This window comes from Triticum dicoccoides, chromosome 4B (genome assembly GCF_002162155.2).
Source record: "Triticum dicoccoides isolate Atlit2015 ecotype Zavitan chromosome 4B, WEW_v2.0, whole genome shotgun sequence".
NCBI classification, from domain to species: Eukaryota; Viridiplantae; Streptophyta; class Magnoliopsida; order Poales; family Poaceae; genus Triticum; species Triticum dicoccoides.
This window is the reverse complement of record NC_041387.1, coordinates 658,644,699-658,666,398: the sequence shown is the minus strand read 5'-3', so window position 1 is coordinate 658,666,398 and position 21,700 is coordinate 658,644,699. Positions and strand designations below refer to the sequence as shown.

Below are 21,700 nucleotides of genomic sequence, written 5' to 3'. Positions count from 1 at the left end.
AGAACATCTCGTGTGTGCTTTAACCTGGAGTAAATAAATTGCGAGGGATAAAATGAATTTTCGACCTTACAAGGCATGAAACATCCAAAACATATTATAATTGTGAACGGAGGGAGTACTATAGTACCACTTAGTAAGCTGAGATGATATTTATTCCGTAAATATTAGGTACGCATGGTGGCGCTACACCAGGATCCACTATTTATTTCTCATCGGGCATGCAACGGCAGCCAATAAAGCGTCATTAGATTGGTACTTTCTGCTAAATTCTGAGACCACCAGAAGCTCTTCAACTCGAGGTGGTGCCTTCTTTGTGTGGATTAATGGTTGCCTGCTATGGTTGCATGCATGCGGCACTTGCAGAAGCTGGTTGTACGTAGCTTACAAATTGTAAGTTTTGCTAATATATTGCAGCCAATGAAGAAGAAGAAGAAGAAGGACGTAGTACCGAATAAATGGTTGCATGCATGCAGCACCTGGAGCACATGTTCGTACATGTGCGTGCCTGCGGATAGCTGCGCTCTCTCTCTCTCTCACACGTAAGTAAATTTTCAGCTCTTCTATTTTTTATTATTTCTTGCAAATTCTCATGAATACTAGTACCTTTGTAACAAGGCGTTTCTAACATAGGACAGTGTTTTATATTAACTTAGCGAGGGAGTATAAAGTTATTTCCGACCAGCAGAACTTTTTCGGCCAAAAATAAAGAGTCAATTACACCACTTGATGCCACAACATGTCGCGAAAAGCCAGCTTAGTGCTAAAACTTGTGACATACATTGAACTGGTGCCAAAATTTGGCTTTGGCGTGCATATATGGTGTAAATTACGTTTCTATACAAAGAGGATGTTGATTAGGCACGCCAATGTGACATGCGCCTGCTGTCAGCGAGGCAAAGAGGACGTGTGGCCTGCTATTTTGCACAAAAAGAACCTCGGAAAATTTTCCTCATGAAAAAGCTCTTGCCACGCCCGCAAGGGTCCACTTGTCAGCATCTCAAAAATAATTAAAAAAATTGCACATGCAAGGATTCAAACCGCTGTCCTGTAGCTCACAGCTGCGCGCGTCTAACCACCTGAGCGAGGACAAATTCATGTAACAACTGGATGCTGCCCCTATATATTCTTTGAATATTATGCTGGCTACAGTCCCTACAACCCATTTTACCCTGTTCTTTTATGAATTTATAGGATATTTGTAAATTATAATCATGCGTTATAAATAACATAGATATTAATAAATTAAATTAATTATAAAATAATCATTTATTAATTTAACATTATCCAAATAATTAAATTATAAATAAAGAACTGTTCATGTAATAATTTGCATATTGAATAAAAACATATACTCAATAAATGCTTATATAAGTTTAATTTTTGTCACAGTTTTAAATAAATATTAATATAATATACAAAAGTATTCATGCTTTAAAGAAATGTTTATTTTTATACTATATTTTGGTAAATGCTTTTATAAGTTTAAAATCTTTCACGGTTTAAAAAAATCATGTAAGTATTTAAAAGTGTTCATGCTTTAAGAAAGTTTTTAGTTTTCTATATATTTTCAAAAATTCTTATGTAAATTTTAAATATTCATAGTTTTACCAAATTATTCATGCCGTATATAGAAGTTTTCATGCTTTAAAAAACATATATCCGTATACTGTAATTTTTTTACACGTATAGTGTAAAAAATAGTTGGCTGGGACTCGAAGCAGCAATATCTGGGCATCAGGTGTGAGTGGCCACCGCACCACCCAGCTGTGTTACTTCTTTTAGGAATTTATAAAATATATGTAAATTATATTCTTATGTGATAAGTAATGATAATATAGAATAATATTATGTTATAAAAACATTCAAGTATTATTTAAACTTATCTATATAATTAATTTTTTATGTTATATTAAAATGTTCATTGTTATTTTGAAATTTACTTTATTTATAGCACATTGTTACAATAAGGAACTTTTTTTGAACATCAGTACAGACGCAAGAGCTCATACATACGCGCATACATTCACCCCTATGAACGCACACACGCACACCCTACATCTATGAGCACCTCCGAGAGACTGAGCTGGCATGTCATCTTGAAATTTACAAAGTCACCGTAGGCGCCTCGTCGTCGACGAGAACGTCTCCTCCCACTGAGAGGGCATCGTCGGAAATCCTGAAATAAATTCAGGAATAGTGCGAGCACCAGTACTTAAACCCTGGTGGGCTGGTGATACCACTGTCCCTCTAACCATCCAACCACATGTTGGTTCGCTACAATACGGAACATTGACGGGTGTACTGGTGTGGCATTTGCTCCTGTTGCAGGTCACGGGATCGAATCCCATTGGCGACAATTTTTGCAAAATGATGTGGGTTGCTGACAGATGGACCCCGCATAGCTCCATCTATGAGAAAAATGAAAAAAATTCTGAGGTTTTGTTGCTTGCAAGATAAGCAGGCACACACCCTCCTCATCACTCTATCCCTGACAGCGGGCCCGTGCCATGTTGGCGCGCCTAATCAGCACTGTGTTCGTATAGAAACGTGATTTGCACCATATATGCACGTCAAAGCCAAGTCGTACCACTAGTTCAATGTATGCCGTAAGTTTAAGCATTAAACTGACTTTTCACGCCAAGTTGTGACACCAGTGGTGTAATTGACTCAAAAATAAACTTTCTAGTTCTTCTCATAAAATGGTTTTCTGAAATGACAATGGGTAGCGAAAAACAGTTCTCCTTATTAATTAATTAAAATGCAAAACAAATTCTCAATGCGGAATCTAACAGTTCAAAACCGTTCGAAATAACTATAACGGTACGAAAAAGAAAACTCTCTGCTAATTGAAAAGGAAAACGCCATCCACACCATTCTGGATCCCCTCGTCGTCATCAGCCAAACTATCTTCCTCCTCCTCTTCCTCAACCACTGCACAAACACTCAAATCGCAGCCATGACGACGCTTCATCTCCGTGCCATCATCACCTTTCTCACGGTTCTTCTGTCCACCAAACCGCCGTTTCACCCGTGGGGAGGAAGGTGAAGCCACGTACCTCCTCGAGTCCAAGACGTCAGAGGCGCTCAGCACTATGATGGCATCCTCCAGGTTGACCACATCACCGTTGCATCCCCTCACCATTCCTCCCCCCATGATGTGCATCTCCGAATCGCGATCCTGGAGGTCGACGCCGTCCATCAATATAACGCGGTGAGGGTTCTCCACGACCGCTTCAAACAGCCTCTCTTCGAGGTCGCCGTCATTGTGCGGGGATCTCTGCCTCTTGAGGGCTAGCTTGCCGTTGTGTGTGCGAATGTTAGGGCTACTCTGCAGCTGGACGGTGGTGAACTCGGCGTATGAGCCAAACAGGAGCCTCGCGAGCTCCTGAGCGACTGCCACCTTGCCGCCATAGTCCCCTCCTAGGAAGAGCAGGCAGGTCGCTTTCGTCGAGGACAGCGAGCTAGGAATAGTCCTCGTCACGCCGGATCTGCACCGGAGCACCGTGCACGATATGCCGGGGATGATGTTCCCGTGACGCGGAACGCGCAGCTGGAGCGCGTTGCAGAGGATATTGAGATTTGTCGCGGTGAGCTCCGTGAACTTCGGCCGGCGGCAAGCAGCCTGCATGCATGAGTCAGACACTCACGGCCGGGCAATTAACTAATCGGTTCACCACTTCACGAGTGAAATCACATACAAGATGTGTTATACGTACGTCTGCCTGAAGACTGGCGCCGCAGTATGTTGACCTGACGCAAGTTGTATCTTTGTAGCGGCGGAGCCACGGAGGAATGCTCGCCGTCGATGCGCCAAAGATGGCCGGTCGCCCTCCTGCTCCTGTTTTTGCATTGCTAGCTTGGCACTCACTGCAATAGAAACACCGGGAATATTATTAGCGTACATGTCTAGATGTTTGCTTCAAGCAAATTTCCTGGAAATATCAACACAGTGAAGCATGCACATACACTGGAAAAATTAGTGGCCAATTTTGTTGCCAAATGACATACTTTACTTACATGGCAAGTTCATAGAGGAAAAAAATCATCATCAGTAATTACCAATAAATACAATGTAAAAACAGATTCCATGGTGTATAGTTTTTTTTTTTGCAGATACCCATGGCGTATCCAAGGCCTCTCTCAATACATTGATGCTTAGATGAGGTGCTAAGTGGATTAAAAAAATTAGCAACACTAGTCTCCTCAATGCATAGGTCCTTAACTTTTGTAACTACGATTCCCTCGTGGAATTGTTTAACAATTAAACTCCTTCATGAATTGGCTGGTAGTCATTTTACATAGGTTCACGCGCTTAGCACGGTTCTTCCTGCGGTCATCATAATGCTCTCTCTCCTCTTTAATTGCTTTACCACATCACTTTTTTTTTGCCTATGTGACACCATTAGCACATATACCCATGGAGCACTGGGAATGGCCTAATGATACTTATTAGGTGTGGACTCTATATGTATGTTCTGATAACTTCTAGTTAGGACCACCAATGGTGCCACCTTACTGGTACCAGTTTCGTTTGTTAAAACGTAAGTTACCACTCAATGGTTTAAGAAGTCGTAACTGTGTCTAGTAGACTAAATAGGATGGTAACTCACGTGTTATTATGTGGTAACAGAAGAAGGAAAACAAAATTTTAAGAACATACCCAAGTTACTTTGATCTTGTTTTGTAACCGTAGTTCATATGATGTTGATAGTAAAAACCAATTATCAACCAGACAAATAGTTTAAGCTGCAATATATTTTAAATTAAAAAAAATCAGGTTTTGGTAAGGTGATGTGGTTCTTTTTGAATGCAAGTTTTTCTTTGCATGCAAATGAAATGGTTGACATCCAAGTTACTCGTTTACTTGGCATGCAATTGAGGCAGATGAAAAGGCAGGCACACGCTAATCGAAATGCGTCGCGTGGGAGAGACGGAGCATGGACATTGGTTTCTTATAAAACTGAACTTGATAAAGCTTGAGTTTGAAAAAGAAACTATGTGCACTATATTTTAAAATGGAGTAAGTATCTTTGTTCATATATGCATGATTTCATAAGAGATGGTTTAGGAGGCCTCAAATCCATGTTCTAGCCCAATTCAGCCTAAAGAAAAAAAAATAAGAAATAATACTACTTTTTTGGGCCTAAAGATGTTAATTTGAATGACCGAGTCCCTCCTAATGGCTTACGACTAGGTGTATCCCCTTCATACTGGAATCAGGTTCTTTGTCGTCAGCCAGCTCTTTGCCGCCAGCTAACTGACGGCAAAGAAGGTCTTTGCCATCAGCTGCCAGAAAACTGGCGGCAAAGAAAGAGCTGACAGCAAAGATCATGTTTGTCGTCAGCCAACTCTTTGTCGTCTGCTAGCGGACGGCATAGAAGCTTTACCGTCTGCTAGCAGACGGCAAAGAGCTTTGCCATCTGCCAGCAGACGGCAAATATCCCACGTGTCAGCTACCTGTGCAACCTAGGGTGCACTGGGCTTGCATATATGGCATGTTTTGCCGTCTGCTGGCGGACGACAAAGATGCAAAGGTCTTTACCGTCCGCCAGCATACGGCAAAGCGTGCCACATGTCAGCTACCTGGGGGCATCTGGGCTGGCCTATTTGGGTGCTTTGCCGTCTGCTGGCAGACTGCAAAGCACACCGTTAACCTCTTAAGAGACCTAAGCTGCCGCATGTGTCGTCCAGGCCCTTTGCCATCTGCTGACGGACGACAAAGACCTTTGCATCTTTGTCGTGCGCCGGCAGACGGCAAAGAGCTCTTTGCCGTAGTCTGTTCAGTCGGATGTGTTGCCGTCTGCTGGCTGACCGCAAACGCCTTTGCCGTCCGCCAGGCATGCCTTTGCCGTCAGCCATGGCAGACGGCAAAGTTCCTGATTCCTATAGTGCTTATACAAAGTGTTGCAATTGAACTTTTTCAACAATATAGGAATATACTTATAAAGCAAAAGTGAAAATAATGCTATTAATATCATCATCATCATCATTAGATATCTCAACCTCGAGTGTAAAATAACTTATTTTACACCCAAGGTGATGAATATCATTACCATATATTGATATATGTATATCACTCATAAGTTATTTTACACTTGAGTTTTTTCATACATTGTTGCATTTAGAATTTACGTTCAGTATATGGATAATTACATTTGTATTGATTCACTACACAAAATCTGTATAAGAAAAGTATGATATAAGTCATAAAACCACAAAATTTACATATATATATATATATATATATATATATATATATATTGTACTTTATATACTACTTTCTCCATTCTATAATGTTGTGCATATAGATTTAATAAAGTCAAACCTCACAAAATTTGATCAAGTTTTTTAAGAAACACATTTATCTAGAATGGCAAGCATATATTATTAAATTCATTATAATATGTTGTTTCATTGTATATTTGATATTATAGATATAAAATAGTTTTTCTTTATAAACTTGATCAAACTTTGTAAAGTTTGACTTTTGAAAAAATCTATACGATACAAATAGAGGGAGTATATATGCAATTGATGAATGTCTGCTTATTTTTATTTCTATAATTTAAGAAAAAGTAACATTTTCATACTTTTTGGTCAAGCGTCACTAAGTGGCTAGAAACATTTAGCATCACCGTCCGGCACTACCGGTGTGCAATGTTAAGCGGCATCATAAAAATTGGGCTAGCCGCATTAATAGGCTTATTATTAACTATAGTTTATCTATATGCATAAGTATTATGGAATTGGCATTACTAGGTCTGACTCCTGGCACCGCCACTGGGCACCATGGACTGTGGCCGCTGCTCCGGCAGCGCCTTGGAACCGTCAACCGCGGTCCGGAGCAGCTGCTCTGGCAGCGTCTTAGAACCACTGGAGGTGGAGCATTTCTTTCCATCGCTTGACATGGCCATTGGAACGAGCCTCTGATGTCAATTGTTAGCCCAAACTATCGATGAGTAAGCTGTCGAGGATCTGACGAAGTAGAGGAATGGTGATCTAGACTGCAGCTAGCACAAGCTACAATTACACGCACATATATGAACTGGAGGGTCACTGGTATATTCCAACTAGTAGCTAAACTGCAGTAGTTTCTGCCTTGTACTAAACTAGCTTACGGACACACTTGAGAGAGTATTGTAGTACTGGTTCACTGCTTTGCACTGGATGGAGTAATTTACAACGCGAGGAGTAGTGCCCTTATATAGCACCTACAAACGGCTAAATTTCGTGTTTTGACCCTTTTCTGAAACCTATTCGAGATCTGACCCTAGGTTGAATTTTTTTCGAGATCTGACCCTTTTGCTATCGCCAGAGTCCATGGCGGTAGGGTTTAACAGCCTACCGCCAGAAACTTTGGCGGTAGAAAACATCGCTACAGCCAAACAGACTGACGGTAGCCTGCACAACCCTACCGCCAAGCACCTTGGCGATAGGCACGAACACACACGGTGTTCAATACTTAGGCAGTTTTTGGCGGTAGGGCATGCAACCCTACCACCATGGTCCCTAGCGGTAGCAAAAGGGTCAGATTTCGAAAAAAAATTCAAACTAGGATCAGATCTCGAATAGGTTTCAGAAAAGGGTCAAAACACGAAATTTAGCCCCTACAAACAGACTTGAGTACGCACGAGCTGATGTCAAATGCCTAAGTGACTTTATGGCTTGCCTGTTTCAGCTCAGCCTTTTTGACTATAGAAAGCATAAAATACTACTTAGCTCCTTTTTAACTAGAGAAAGTCTAGTACTACTTAGCTACTTTCCATGCAACGATGCATGCGTAGAAGGCAGGGGTGAAGCCCACATGTATGTATGTATGTATATGCAATACCTCAATGTCTGCTTATTTTTATTTTTATAATTTATGAAAAAGCAATATTTTCATACCTTCTGGTCAAGCGTCACTAAGTAGCTAAAAAAACATTTGGCGTCACCAGCCGGCACCATCAGTATGCTACTCACTGTTTGCGATGTTAAGTGACATCATAAAATTTATAGCCTTGGCATTACTAACTCCGATGTCCAGCTCCGGCACCATCACTAACTATAGTTTATCTACATATATGCATAAGTGTTATAGCCTTGGCATTACTAGGTCTGACTCCTGGCACCGTCACTGGGCACCATGCTGTAGCTATCTAGGTAGGTACTGTAAGCAGAAAGGAAGCTCATCCAACAAAAAGAAGAGGTCAGGCAGATAAACACTGGACGCCATTATGTGAAACAAGCAATACCTTCTGCCTTGTCCAGCCCTAATCATGTCCTGAACCGGAGCTGGACATGTCGCGAGGATGTCGCAACCTGCCTTACTTGATCTTGATCTCTTCGACGAAGTGAGAGCGCTCTCGACGCTGGCCCTGATCTGGGAGCTCGAGAAGCCGGCCGCGCGCATGACGCGGTCGACGCTCGGGTCGTCGAGGATGGAGACGACGAGCTTCTCGAGCTCGACCTCGGCCGCGCTCCTGCCCCTGTGCTGGTGCGCCTGCGCCCGCTTCAGCGCGGCCACGCACGCGTTCGACGGCGCCGGGTCGACACTGTTGTGGACCACGGTGGTCACGGCGAGGCTGCCGAGCGCGAGGTCCAGGCACAGGTCGAGAGCGTTGTGCTGCATAGGGTGGGACTGGGACCTGACGCAGGCGGCGCGGAGGATGCTCGCCGGCGCGGAGAGAATAGAGCGGGCGATGTGGAGCGGGGTCACCTGCGCGTGCCCCCACCGCACCGCCAGGCTCGCTGCCTGCCGCAGCACGCCGGCCACCTCCTCCCCCAGCGCATGCCCGTCGGTGATCCGCATACTCTTGGAGCTCCTGTATACTAGACGGTGAACGTTAGGCGTGCGTGTGCAGAGATTTATGCATGCACGTAGGACCATTTGTGATGGGAGCCAGTCATTTGTAACCTCGTCAGTGTACCCCACAAAATCCTCGGGACAGTTGTCCTCCTCGGCCACAAAATGTACCCAACGTACCCGACTGGCCGGTGTTGACCCCTCCACCTACGGCGGTCTAGTTGTAAATGTGGTCCGTCCATATATGGTAATTAATCAGATGCCCCGGGAACTGCCCGGGGAGTAATATCGACGTCCATCACAAGTCATGGCTGCCCAAGGACAGCCAAGAACGGTAAGGCACAATAACAACTCGGTGAAATCCTTTCACAAAAAAAAAAAAAAGAAACTCGGTGAAATCGGCAGTACTCAACAAATTAAGGAGACTTTGCTGGACTTTTCCACTACTCGAAAATCAATTGATATCGAATTCTGCCGAGTTTTTCAAGTTCAACAACATTCGGCAGAGAAACTTAGTGGAGACTCCCAGTTAGCCGAGATTCATAACAAATAAACTCGCCAAAGTAAAAAAGACCCAATCTATGACACCGTTGCCAAGAGCTCCTGTAAGCTACCTCGGCAAATTGGGGCCACATGGCATGGCAGTCCAGCATTGACAGACATGGGGCAGGTGAGCGTTAACCATGATTTTTTTTCCTTGACGCTAGCAGTTTTCATAGTCGCAGTTTTATGCCTGTAAGCTACCTCGGCAAATTGGGGCCACATGGCATGGCAGTCCAGCATTGACAGACATGGGGCAGGTGAGCGTTAACCATGAATCCATGTTTTTACAGTCCAGCATTGACAGACATGGGGCAGGTGAGCGTTAACCATGATTTTTTTTCCTTGACGCTAGCAGTTTTCATAGTCGCAGTTTTATAGCCGAAAAAATCATGCTAAAGCTAGGAATTGAACTCAAGACTTCAATGTTGAGAGCTTAACACACTAGCCAACTCACCCACTACTTGTCTTATGTGAAATTCAAATAAAATACCACTACTTAACCAACCGAGATGGAAAAGTTGTTGAAATATACCTCGATAACTTCTGTGTAAATAGGATGATAAATTACGTACCGCTGACCTGATAAGTTACGTACACACACCGCTGATAAGTCATCCCGGCACTTTTAAGTCCAAAAGGCATTGAGACATAACAAAAGGCCCCAAAAGATGTAATGAAGACCGACTTTTCTTGATCTTCAATAGCCATCTTTATCTAGTGGTAACCAGAATAAGCCTCCAGAAAACATAAACTCTCATATCCAGCAGTGGAGTCGGTGATATGATCAATGCGAGGGAGGGCAAACGGGTCTTTGGGAAAAGCCTTGTTAAGGTCTGTGTAATCAACACACATGCGCCAAGTGCAGTTTTTCTTGAGAATAAGCACTGGATTAGCCAACCACTAAAGGTGGAATACTTCCACGATGAACCCGACATCTAGGAGCTGGGCCACTTCCTCCCCAATAACCTCACGTATCTCCTCACTAAAACAACGAAGGTATTTCTGGAGTGGTTTCATCTTAGGATCGACAGTAAGGTGGTGCTCATCGAATTCTCCAGGCATGTCAGAAGCCTTCCATGCAAAGATGTCCCGATTCTCACTTGTGAACTCGATGCACGCGCTTTCCTATTTGGGATCCATGCGTGTCGCAATAGTTAACTGCAGAGATGAGTCATCAGGGACGAAATCAACTTGTTTGGTGTCTTCAGCCGAATTAAACATGAGGGCGGGTCAGACTCTATGGTGGGTTTATTCAAGGACGTCATATCAGTCGGGTCAACATTAGATGTGTAAAATTTCAACTCCTCCGTTGCACAGGCCGGCTCAGCATAAGCCGCGCCCCCTTCTTCACACTCACGAGCAATCTTTCTATCCCCATTGACTGTGATAGGTCCCAGGCATCTTGAGCTTTAGGTACACATAGCAGGGTCGGGCCATAAAACGAGCATAAGCCGGTCGCCCAAACAAGGCATGATAAGGACTCTTGATTTTGACCACTTCAAACGTCAAGAATTATGTCATGTAGTTGTACTGATCACCAAACGCAACCTCTAATTTGATCCGCTCGATGGGGTATGCAGATTTTCCAGGGACGATTCCGTGAAAAACAGTGAGGGTTGATTTTCTAACAGGTTCATACACTTGAAGGTGTCATAATACAGGATGTTGATGCTGCTGCCTCCATCCATAAGTACCTTTGTGAGTTTGTATTCACCCATTTGAGGCGCCACCACCAAAGCCAGGCCACCGGTGTTATCAACTCGTGGCGGGTGATCAGCCCTACTCCAAGTGACTGGCTACTCTGACCAATTTAAATACTGAGGAACCACCGGCTCAACCAGATTAACAACGTGTTTCTGAACCTTGCTGTCCCGCTTGCAGGTACTAGTGGTGAAGACATGATATTGCTCACTGTTTAATTGCTTAGGATTGCTCTGAAAACTTGTTTATTGCCTTGGTGTTGAGTACCTTGGCCAGATTCCTGATTTCCGCCATGATTGCCAGACCCCTGGTATCTAGGTCCCGAGCCGCCCAAGCCCTAATAACCCGGATTGTGGTAATTACCTGATAAGCCGCCACCTAGGAAGTTGGAGCCGCCAGCTCCTGGCTATCCAGGATTACCACGACCATCATGATGGTTGTGGTGGACTTGATTATGATAAGCCTATATGATGTGTCAATTTTCTCATGAATTACTCGCCGGTCTATCAGGGGTACTGTGCTTGGGACACGGACCCTTGAGGGCTTCCTCAAAGTTGGGAGCTTTATTTGCATTAAACGGCCTCCCAGAATTATTCCGTCTCTGTCCCTTATAACCAGTGTTGGTATTAGCAACGAGGTCTAAACTGCCCACCAGGTGTTTGCGCTTGCCGCCGTTGCCTTGACCACCATGGTTGCCATTGTATCCCGGGTAATTCTGTTGTTGATTCTTGCTGCCAGCATTCTTCTTTTCCTTTTCGGTCTGATCGTCGTTTGGGCTAGGATCCTTCATAGTGTCTAACTCGGCATACCGGGTTAAGACATCCATGAGCTCGCCCATGTCAGTGATCGTTCGCTTGAGCCGCCCAAGTTTCCGAATGAGGGGATCAAAATGATAGTTTTCTCCAAGATCAAGACAACTTGAGATGCTAATATGCCATTCGAGGAATGGATTATATCCGCAACTTGGCGAACTCAATGATGAGCTGACTCGCCCTCGCGCAGAACACAGTGTTGCAAATCAACAATGGTCATAGGACGCTTACAAGTCCCCTGGAAGTGCTTGATAAAATGTGCCTTCAACTCTGCCCAAGTGTTGATGGAATTGGGGGCAAATTCTTCAAACAAGTACGAGCAGGTCCTTCTAACATCATAGTTAGGTACTTGGTGCAGACCTCGTCACTGTCATCCAATATATCCATAGCAATTTCATAACTCTCAATTCAAGCCGCCGACTCAAGGTCAGGCGTGTAGTTAGAAACCTTCCGGGGGCCCTTGAAGTCCTTAGGCATACTCTCATTGCGCAAAGTCGGTGCCAGGCACGGTATCCCGATGGTTCGCATGCTCGACCCAACACCTTGCGAGGCCAGGGGGTCATAGGAGGTGACTGGTGAGCCGCCGCATTGGGGATTTCTGCTTCTTGACGCGCTCGAGCCATGTCAACGATCTCCTGAGCAAACAGAGCTTCAAGGCGGGGCAGGTTATGCTGGTGCTCACTGACGCGTCGAGCGTTGTTAGAGATAACGGGCGGCTCAGCATGGCGACTCCTTCTACGACTCGGATGAGGGGTGGAGTGGAGCCGCTGCTGACTATAGGAATAATTTGCTTGCTGGGCCACCGCAGTTTTCAGCAGCTCGATGGTGTGCAAAGCTTCCCTCTCAATTGGGGCATTGCCTATGACCGGGAGTGCGGCGAGGTTGGTAACTGCTGTCATCAAGTTATCCATAGGGTTGGAGAAATGACCCGCCGGCGTCACAAAGCGATCTGGAGTCGTCCGAACGGGCGGCTAATTATGGGCCGACTCAAATCAACGCTGCTGAACAGGAGATGCACTATTGCTGGATGCTGCTAACGCGACAGTACGAACAGAGACCCTTCGACGAAACTGCGTGCGATGCAATAATCGCAAACGGTGTTGTAAAAAATCTGTCAAAAAAGGTGCAAAACGTTTGCGATGACGGATGCATCAAACACGGTTCAGACTTTTGTTGCATGTGCGATTCAGGGCATACGGTTTGCGATGATGAGGAACAAAAGAAATGGGCTGCCAGATGAAGGCGCATGCGATGTAGAGCATACGGTTCACTCGGGTGAACTGTTTGTGATGAGGCGGAACAACAGAAACGGGCAGGAAGATGAAGCTATGTGCAATATACGGCATACACACTACAAGAAATATGTCAACTAGTGACCTCCACTATTGGTCACTGAAAGGTCATAGTTTTCAATTTGTGACCTTTTTGTGACCAAAAACATAAGGTCAAAAGCTGAGGGTCATTAATTGACTATAGCGACCTTCTCTATGAGAAGGTTGTAGACGTTTATGACCAAAATACGTCTACTGTGGCGTTTTGGTCACTAGCAACCTCCCCAGGCCACGTAGGCGTCCAGCGTGGCAAGCTGATGTGGCACAAGATTCAGCCCGGTCCAATTCAGTTTTCCACATGGGCCTAGCCAAACAATTTGGCCTTTTTAATGTATTTTTTTCTTGTTAATTTTCACTAGCTACATGGGCTTGGGCCATTAATTCTGCTTTTTTTTCTAAGATGTAGACTTCTACTACTTTTTTGTTTTCATCCTTTTTTTTGCCACTAGTCCCACTTGTCATTCTTATCACAAAATTGATCCCACACATCAAAAATTTCAAAATCTATCAAACAACCATTATAACTTGGACCCCCTTGTCAGGTTTCCATTTGACGGGTATTCAAATCAATCATTATTTCAAACAATCCAAATAGCAAATGAAATTCGTCCAAAACAACACGACACTAGTCTATTACAAACGTTACAGTATACTACAGCCTAGATAAGCCTACTACTGCCTACATTTACAACACATAATATGCTAGTCTTTGTTGATATGCTTCACAGCTTCGAACTTGGATTCACACTTCACCTGTGCAAAAAACAAGAATGAACATATAAGAATAAGAATGTGTACAAAACATCAAACAATAGCCAATGAGGGATCCAATAACTTATAAGCAAGAATTGATAGCAAATGAGATGTACATAAATAGTATGACTAACACTAACCAGCATGCGTTCAATGAGTGACTAAAATGTTCTCACTAGCTAGGATCTTTTTAGTGTACAATATACCGACATGTGCAACTCTCTAAACTGATCATAGAAATGAAAACTGTAGGTGCGCTGCAGGTCAGATCATCATATTTGAGCATTAATATTTATGTATTACTACAACACTAGGAGTACACAGCAACTAGTAGCAAAGCTAGAAGAAATAACAAACCGAAGATGGATACAAACTAGTGACTAAGTACAAACTATTATGTCACTGCTCTCCTGCAATTCTCTATACAAAAAGACAATGAAACAAAAAAGATGGAACCATCCACTGCCATTCATACACAAAATATCGAACCATCAACTGCCAGAAAAAAAACATGAAACACCATCCACTTCAACAGCCACAAGTCACATGGTAAAGGTTCAGACTAAACTGGGACAAAATGCCATGCCGCGGTCTATGCTCTCGATACAAACAAACACAAAACTACAAACATCTAACGGTAAGAAGCGAAAAACTGTAACATCTAATGGTATTGCATACACACAGAAGCATTATATACTCGTATATTGCAACGAGCGTTTGCCTCGAATCCTTTTGGTAGAACCGTAGAGGCCAAAAATGCTTTTCTGCAGAGACAATCAATATATGCAGAAGTTGCTGGCCTTTACAGTGCACATGCCTGCAGGCTTAGCAGCTTGTGTGAGCTGGAAACTGGCCTGGTCAGTCAGGCACACAATTATGCAGCCGGTAAAAGAAACAAATAATTAAAAGAGCCAACAAGAACTCATACAAAAGCAACTCAATAATACGAGGACGTCTTCCATTGTTCTCTATACATTTTCCATTCCATGTTTGAATTTGTTCCATTTATTATTTGCCGCAGAAAATGAAATCACAAAGTCATAACAGTACATTCAGACATTTACTCCATGAACAAATAGGTTGGCCGCTGGAGAAAGATAATCAAGCAGCTTCCGCGGCAACTGGTCCAAGCCAAGAAAACATGGGGAATAGGCAAGCGGCCAATGCACGCCCAGCAGCAGCGCTGCCATGCACTAGGCGTTCCCCTCCTTTCTACGACCCCAGAGCAGAGCGCAGCGACCATATGCGTGGCGATACAGGTACACGGGCAGGCAGAGGTAGACGGCCTGGCTGGCCGCCCTGCTGCAAGATAGATGGCGCGCGGCGCACATCTCCATGCATGCGCTGGACGGCCGGCAGCCCCCTGTTTTTAGAAAAGATGGGATTGCCGCCGATGCTATAGTAAACCATCGCAGGATGCAGCTGAGCTCGACGAAAATGCCACAACTGTAACATCTAATGGTTTTGTATCCGTTGGCGCATGGTGTTTTCAGAGTGCACATAGAGCAACATTCAGTATGACATGATTATTATTTATTTTTTGACCAAATTGCATTCACTTTGACATAATAAATCAGTAGCATCTAATGCAATACATGATGGAAACAGACCAACAGAGTGGGAGAGAGGGGAGTCACCACCTTGGCGGCCTTGGTGGGCAGGCCCTTGGACCTTCTGGTCCTTCAAACTCGCAGGACCTTGGTGATGGCCTGCACAAACGCACCTCCATGAATAAATACTACAGAATAAGAAGACAAGGGGAAGATGGATGAACAAGGGCATAGTGCTGAACCTCCATAGCTGCCAAATCAGGCACCTTGGTGCGCTCGGTGGAGCGGGATGGGGTACGGATCACCCTGTGAAAGTTTCCTGCAACCAACCCAAACCAACAGAGAAGAGAAGCATTCATCAGGGAATGGAAGGGAAGGGGATAGATGAAGAGGAAATAGAGAGAGGGGGGTGGACCTTGATGCGGCGGCTGCTTCTGCTTTTCCTCGTGCTGGAGGAAGAAGGACAATCCATGGCGTCTCGAGCAAAGGAAGCTCCACTCCATGGCGCCTGCCTACAGAACGAGACGAGACGGGGTCAGAGAGCGAGAGAAGAAGAGGAGGAGAAGGAGGGGAGTAGGGATTCATACCAAGCATTGTCGTCGAGGCGAGCCCTGTGCCTGCGCCCTGCGGTCGGTCGCCATGGCCGGCGGCTAGGGTTTCCGATGCGGGCAGGGGTCGAGGGAGGGAGGGTCTGACCGCGGGCTGAGCAGCTCCAGCGGATCTGCGTCCATGGCGGCCTCCTTGCATAGAGAAGTACAGAGGGGATTGAGACTTGAAAGAAAAAAAGGGAGACACAAACAGAGGGAGGAAGAAGAGCGGGGGAACACGTCGACCTGCGGGACTTTGGTCGACGGCGGAGCTGCTCCGGCGAGGCGCGAGGCCGAGGCAGCGGAGACCGAGGCTGGATCGCGTTGGATCTTCCTCCCTCGGGTTCTTCTCTACCTTCTGGTGAGGGAAGGGGAGGGGCGAGAGGAGGAGGGCGTGGGGGATCAGATCTCTTCTGATGAGAGGAGGTGAGGGGAGGGGAGGGTAGAGGTCGTGGCCCGCGGCGAGGTGAGGGAGACGGGGGCGGTTGGTGGTGGTGCGGCATGGGGGAGGCCATGGATGGCGGGACGGTGGGGCGGTTGGTGGGCGGCGTGGCGGCGGGTAGGGTTTGGGAGGGAGACGATGGTGGGATGGGATCGGGGTGGGTGGGAGATGAGTGGGAGGGATGGGATCGGGGTGGGTGGGGCCGTGGCGTTTCCCTTTTTATTTAATTTTTTAATTTTTTGTTTTCTATAGTTAGATGGATGGATGTGGGATGATGGATGGATGGATGGGCGCCATGTCATCGATCCGTGTCAAACCAACTCCACCAATGGGAATAAAGTATATGTGATTTGTGTTTTTTGTTTTGTTTTTCTTCTACTTTTACACATGAAAACAAATCAAAAAAATGGTCTCATATTGCGCACAAGGGTGCATCTTGGAATTCCAAACAATGTTGCCTAAGGGAGTTTTCATTTTCTTTGCACGGAAAATTCATTTTCCTTCCGAGTGCCCGAAATGAGGTTTTTTTGTGAAGGAACTACCAAATAATTGTTGCAAAAATGGACCAAATCAATTTTATAAAATACTAGGCCATGTTTAATGCACAATTGACAAAATGGTTGGGTGTAAAAAGTTTTGATCCACCTCTGGTGAAAAAGACAAATTGTCGCCGATTCCGCTGGAAGCAGGTCAAATCTGAACTGCAACTGCCTCATAGTTTGCTATTTATTTTTTACAAAAATAATTTCTTGGTAAATAAGTAACTATTTAATCATAGAAACACCAAAAAAATTCCAAGATTCAACCACTAGCTAGGAACGGTCAAGCCCGCCGTTTTGACCGCATTTTGAAACGGGCATAAAAAATTCAAAAAAAATCAAAGAATTGGAAAAACTTCGCATTGTGTCATTATATGTGAGCAAGTTTCTATGAAAATTAATAAACTTGTAATACAGTAATTATTTTTAAAAAGTGTTCTCAGAAATGAGCTATCAAGCGTGAAGATTCATGGCTTTCAAGCCAAATGATCAATCTTATGGCCACATTCATGGCATAGTTTGTTCAAATGATCTCATATTGTGCACAAGGGTGCATCTTGTAATTCCAAACAACGTTGCCTAAGGGAGTTTTCATTTTCTTTGCACGGAAAATTCATTTTCCATTTTTCGAGTGCCCGAAATGAGGTTTTTTTGTGAAGGAACTACCAAATAATTATTGCAAAAATGGACCAAATCAATTTTATAAAATACTAGGCCATATATAATGCATAATTGACAAAATGGTTGGGTGAAAACAGTTTTGATCCACCTCTGATGAAAAAGACAAATTGTCGTCGATTCAGTTGGAAACGGGTCAAATTTGAACTGTAGTTGCCTCATAGTTTGCTCTTTATTTTTTCCAAAAATCATTTCTAGGTACATAAGTATCTATTTAATCATAGAAACACCAAAAAAATTCCAAGATTCAACCACTAGCTAGGAACGGTCAAGCCCGCCGTTTTGACCGCATTTTGAAACGGGCATAAACAATTAAAAAAAATCAAAAAATTGGAAAACCTTCGCATTGTGTCATTATATGTGAGCAAGTTTCTAGGAAAAATAATAAACTTGTAATACGGTAATTATTTTAAAAAAGTGTTCTCAGAAATGAGCTATCAAGCGTGAAGATTTATGGCTTTTCAAGCCAAATGATCAATCTTATGGCCACACTCATGGCATAGTTTGTTCAAATGATCTATTATTGTGCACAAGGGTGCATCTTGGAATTCCAAAAAATGTTGCCTAAGGAAGTTTTCATTTTCTTTGCACGGAAAATTCATTTTTCATTTTCCGAGTGCCCAAAATGAGTTTTTTTTGTGAAGGACCTACCAAATAATTGTTGCAAAAATGGACCAAATCAATTTTATAAAATACTAGGCCATATATAATGCACAATTGACAAAATGGTTGCGTGAAAAAAGTTTTGATCCACCTCTGATGAAAAAGACAAATTGTCATCGATTTAGTTGGAAACAGGTCAAATTTGAACTGCAGGTGCCTCATAGTTTAATCTTTATTTTTTACAAAAGTCATTTCTAGGTACATAAGTATCTATTTAATCATAGAAACACCAAAAAAATTCCAAGATTCAACCACTAGCTAGGAACGGTCAAGCCCGCCGTTTTGACCGCATTTTGAAACGGGCATAAAAAATTCAAAAAAAATCAAAAAATTGGAAAACCTTCGCATTGTGTCATTGTATGTGACCAAGTTTCCAGGAAAAATAATAAACTTGTAATATGGTAATTATTTTAAAAAAGTGTTCTCAGAAATGAGCTATTAAGTGTGAAGATTCATGGCTTTCAAGCCAAATGATCAATCTTATGGCCACATTCATGGCATAGTTTGTTCAAATGATCTAATATTGTGCACAAGGGTGCATCTTGGAATTCCAAACAATGTTTCCTAAGGGAGTTTTCATTTTCTTTGCACAGAAAATTCATTTTCCATTTTCCGAGTGCCCGAAATGAGGTTTTTTTGTGAAGGAACTACCAAATAATTGTTGCAAAAATGGACCAAATCAATTTTATAAAATACTAGGCCATGTTTAATGCACAATTGACAAAATGGTTGGGTGAAAAAAGTTTCGATCCACCTCTGGTGAAAAAGACAAATTGTCGCCGATTCACTTGGAAGCGAGTCAAATTTGAACTGCAGCTGCCTCATAGTTTGCTATTTATTTTTTACAAAAATCATTTCTAGGTAAATAAGTAACTATTTAATCAGAAATACATGGTTTGATGGTGAGACATCAAGGTTTGGACGGTAGCCAAGGGCCTCAACTCTAGAGCGCGTAAGCTCGCATGCCCGCCGCGTGGTCACCGTGTGACCGTGGCGTTGCCATGTGTTCTGGGCGGCCTAGGCATGTCTAGAGGGTTGGGCACTCCCCAGGTAGGTGCTAGGAAGAAAATCACAACTTAAGATTCTCACGAGGAGACCGATCGATGCTTAAAGATGAATAAGCAGCCAAGTGTTTGATTTACGGTACGGGAAATGCACATGGCTAATGGGCGTGAGTTTTGGCTGAGGATGATCAGTTACTAAGAAGACCGTCTTCATAAATTTTCACCTCAAAAGGAGGAGCCTAGGTGGTAATTGCTTTACAAAGTACCACACTGGACATAAATAAGAATGTTGAAGCTGGGCTCAAAATAATGAATGGATTGAGCTAGCATTTGGTGGAGGATGGTTATTTGGGCATAGGAAAGCACTGTAGAAAATGGATACCGTTTGGACATGCCAAAGTGGTACTTCCTTCACAAAGTGCTGGTCTAATCAGAATAGGAAAATGAATATTTTTGAATTATTTTTGAACTAGGAAAGGAAGGTTTTTACATATTTGACGAAGATATGACCCAAAGAATTTATGAGATTTTTTTGGGAATTTTGGGAATAACAGAAATATAGGTTGCTTCACAACCTAGGGCAAAAACCGCCACATGGACATGACACATAGGCAAAACTAATGAGATGGCGCCTAGTCATCACAACCCACCACAATCTACAAGGCTATGACCATCTATATTGGTCATTAACAACTAGAAATAAGGCAGCGGACTAGCACTGTTTGCTTTGTGACCTTTTCGTGTAAGGAAATTACGACCTTTCTGACCAAAATGGTCGCAATGGTTTAGGGTTTGGAGCCCCTCGAACAGCTTTTGACCAATTGGTCTGAAATGGTCATAGATCTATGACCATTTCTTCCAGGGTCACTGACAAAAGGTCACTAGTTGACACATTTCTTGTAGTGACAGTTCACTCGGATGAACTGTTTGCGTTGAGCCAAGAGAACAGAAACGGTTGAACTTAACAAGATGTGTGCAATACGCGGCAAATAGGTCTGTAATCAGAAATGTGTGGGAAGACCGATAACAACACAGATGATTCCTATTAACAAGCCGTATGTATTGTGAGCAAACGATTGCTGGTATACAATTGTCTGTGATTGATGAAATCATCACCGACGGGTTCCCTTGTTTAGTTCGTGTGCGATGTGATTTGCTGTCTATAGAGCACCAACATATGTACTTAAGAAGACAGCATTGCATAACCAAATTAATCATACAATTACACAAGGGACTACACACATAACATTTTTAAACACCAAAGTAAGCAATTACATGCATACTTAACTAGGAGAAATGAGGATCTAATCATCTACTTCTTGTTGCGATGATGCTTGCCATTGCTCTGCTTCCAGCTGGATCCCTGGCCGTTTTGGGGAAGGAGGCACTTCCTCATGTCAACGATCCGCCTGTACATGTCGTAGCACGTGCATGCCTCCTTGGCTACATACACGACGTGAGCTTTGTCGAGTTTCTCCATCCAGGCCTAGTGCCAGGCACGCTTGTCGTTGTTGCAGGAATCCTTCATGCCTCTGTAGTAGGGGTCGATAATGGCCTCGGAGAGGTGAACCACTGAGTCCTTCTCATGCTCCTTTCTGACCCAGATCTTGTATTGGCCCTAGATGTCAATAAGATTCAGGCAGGTGATGCCCGAATTCTTGAGCACCTTGACATCGTTGGTGATGTCCACCATAGCGAGCATGCAGTGGGGGCTGTTGACAAACCTGGCGAAACGCTCACAAGTCCTTGTGCCCAGGCAGTAGTGGTAGACAAGGACATGGTGGAGCACGCACATCTGGGCAACGACGACCTTGGGACGAGACCCGGCATGAGCACATGTGTGCTCGAGGTTGAACCCGACCACCTTGTACTTCTTGTCGGCAAGCAACAACTCCATGATGCGGATGGAGTGCTCCACCCAGACCGGGTTGTTGGTGTACACCACCGAGAGCTCCGTGAACCTTCGGTGGGTGTCCACCACGGCATGCATGGTGAACTGCTGCTCGTCGTTGGCAGCCGCTCGGAGCGCCATTGGAGCCACACAGGATACTCTCTAAGAATTTGTGATGGTGGGTGTGCTTGTTGCAATGGTGGGGCACGATCGAAAGGTTGAAGAGACACAAGGGTTAAATAGCCACTGTGACAAATGGGGCCAGCCGGCCTGTAATCGTCATGTCTTGTCACAGTGTTCATAGCGGAGGTTCTACTGCACGCTTGACAACACCGCACCGCAATGAGGATTCCAATGCATGCTTGACAACACCGCACCGCAGTTTGACCATGCATGCACTAGTAGAAAAAGGACCTAATAT

At 44.0% G+C, this 21,700-nt stretch overlaps 2 protein-coding genes and 1 long non-coding RNA gene across 3 annotated transcripts; all 3 read right to left on the bottom strand.

Moving 5' to 3' along the window:
- Window positions 1-2,842: 2,842 nt before the first annotated feature.
- Window positions 2,843-11,867, bottom strand: LOC119293009 (protein SMAX1-LIKE 3-like). Its single transcript, XM_037571625.1, has 4 exons — window positions 11,564-11,867; window positions 8,235-8,811; window positions 3,717-3,867; window positions 2,843-3,622 (listed from the first exon to the last, which is right to left on the bottom strand). Exons 1-4 carry the CDS (start codon window positions 11,865-11,867, stop codon window positions 2,843-2,845), a joined length of 1,812 nt encoding a protein of 603 aa, XP_037427522.1.
- Window positions 11,868-13,790: 1,923 nt separating this feature from the next.
- Window positions 13,791-15,778, bottom strand: LOC119294219. The gene is made up of 3 exons (XR_005143379.1): window positions 15,718-15,778; window positions 15,566-15,634; window positions 13,791-13,925 (listed from the first exon to the last, which is right to left on the bottom strand). It is a non-coding gene; the product is annotated as an uncharacterized LOC119294219 (long non-coding RNA).
- On the bottom strand, window positions 15,777-21,183 carry LOC119293008 (proline-rich receptor-like protein kinase PERK2). Its single transcript, XM_037571624.1, has 4 exons — window positions 21,129-21,183; window positions 16,063-16,719; window positions 15,829-15,987; window positions 15,777-15,781 (listed from the first exon to the last, which is right to left on the bottom strand). The coding sequence occupies exons 1-4, from the start codon at window positions 21,181-21,183 to the stop codon at window positions 15,777-15,779; spliced, it is 876 nt and encodes a 291-aa protein (XP_037427521.1).
- Window positions 21,184-21,700: the final 517 nt, after the last annotated feature.

What these genes read in the sequence shown, in the direction of transcription:
- LOC119293009 (XM_037571625.1), bottom strand. Translation starts at nt 11,867, where the DNA reads ATGGGCGAGCTCATGGATGTCTTAACCCGGTATGCCGAGTTAGACACT. An exon ending in CTTTGAGGAAGCCCTCAAGG is followed by an intron (nt 8,812 to 11,563) that starts GTCCGTGTCCCA and finishes TTCACCGTCTAG; the next exon opens with TATACAGGAGCTCCAAGAGT. An exon ending in GCGCCAGTCTTCAGGCAGAC is followed by an intron (nt 3,623 to 3,716) that starts GTACGTATAACA and finishes TCATGCATGCAG; the next exon opens with GCTGCTTGCCGCCGGCCGAA.
- LOC119293008 (XM_037571624.1), bottom strand. Translation starts at nt 21,183, where the DNA reads ATGTGCGTGCTCCACCATGTCCTTGTCTACCACTACTGCCTGGGCACA. An exon ending in CTGCCTGGGCACAAGGACTT is followed by an intron (nt 16,720 to 21,128) that starts GTGAGCGTTTCG and finishes TTAAATAAAAAG; the next exon opens with GGAAACGCCACGGCCCCACC. An exon ending in CGCCTCGACGACAATGCTTG is followed by an intron (nt 15,988 to 16,062) that starts GTATGAATCCCT and finishes CTCGTTCTGTAG; the next exon opens with GCAGGCGCCATGGAGTGGAG.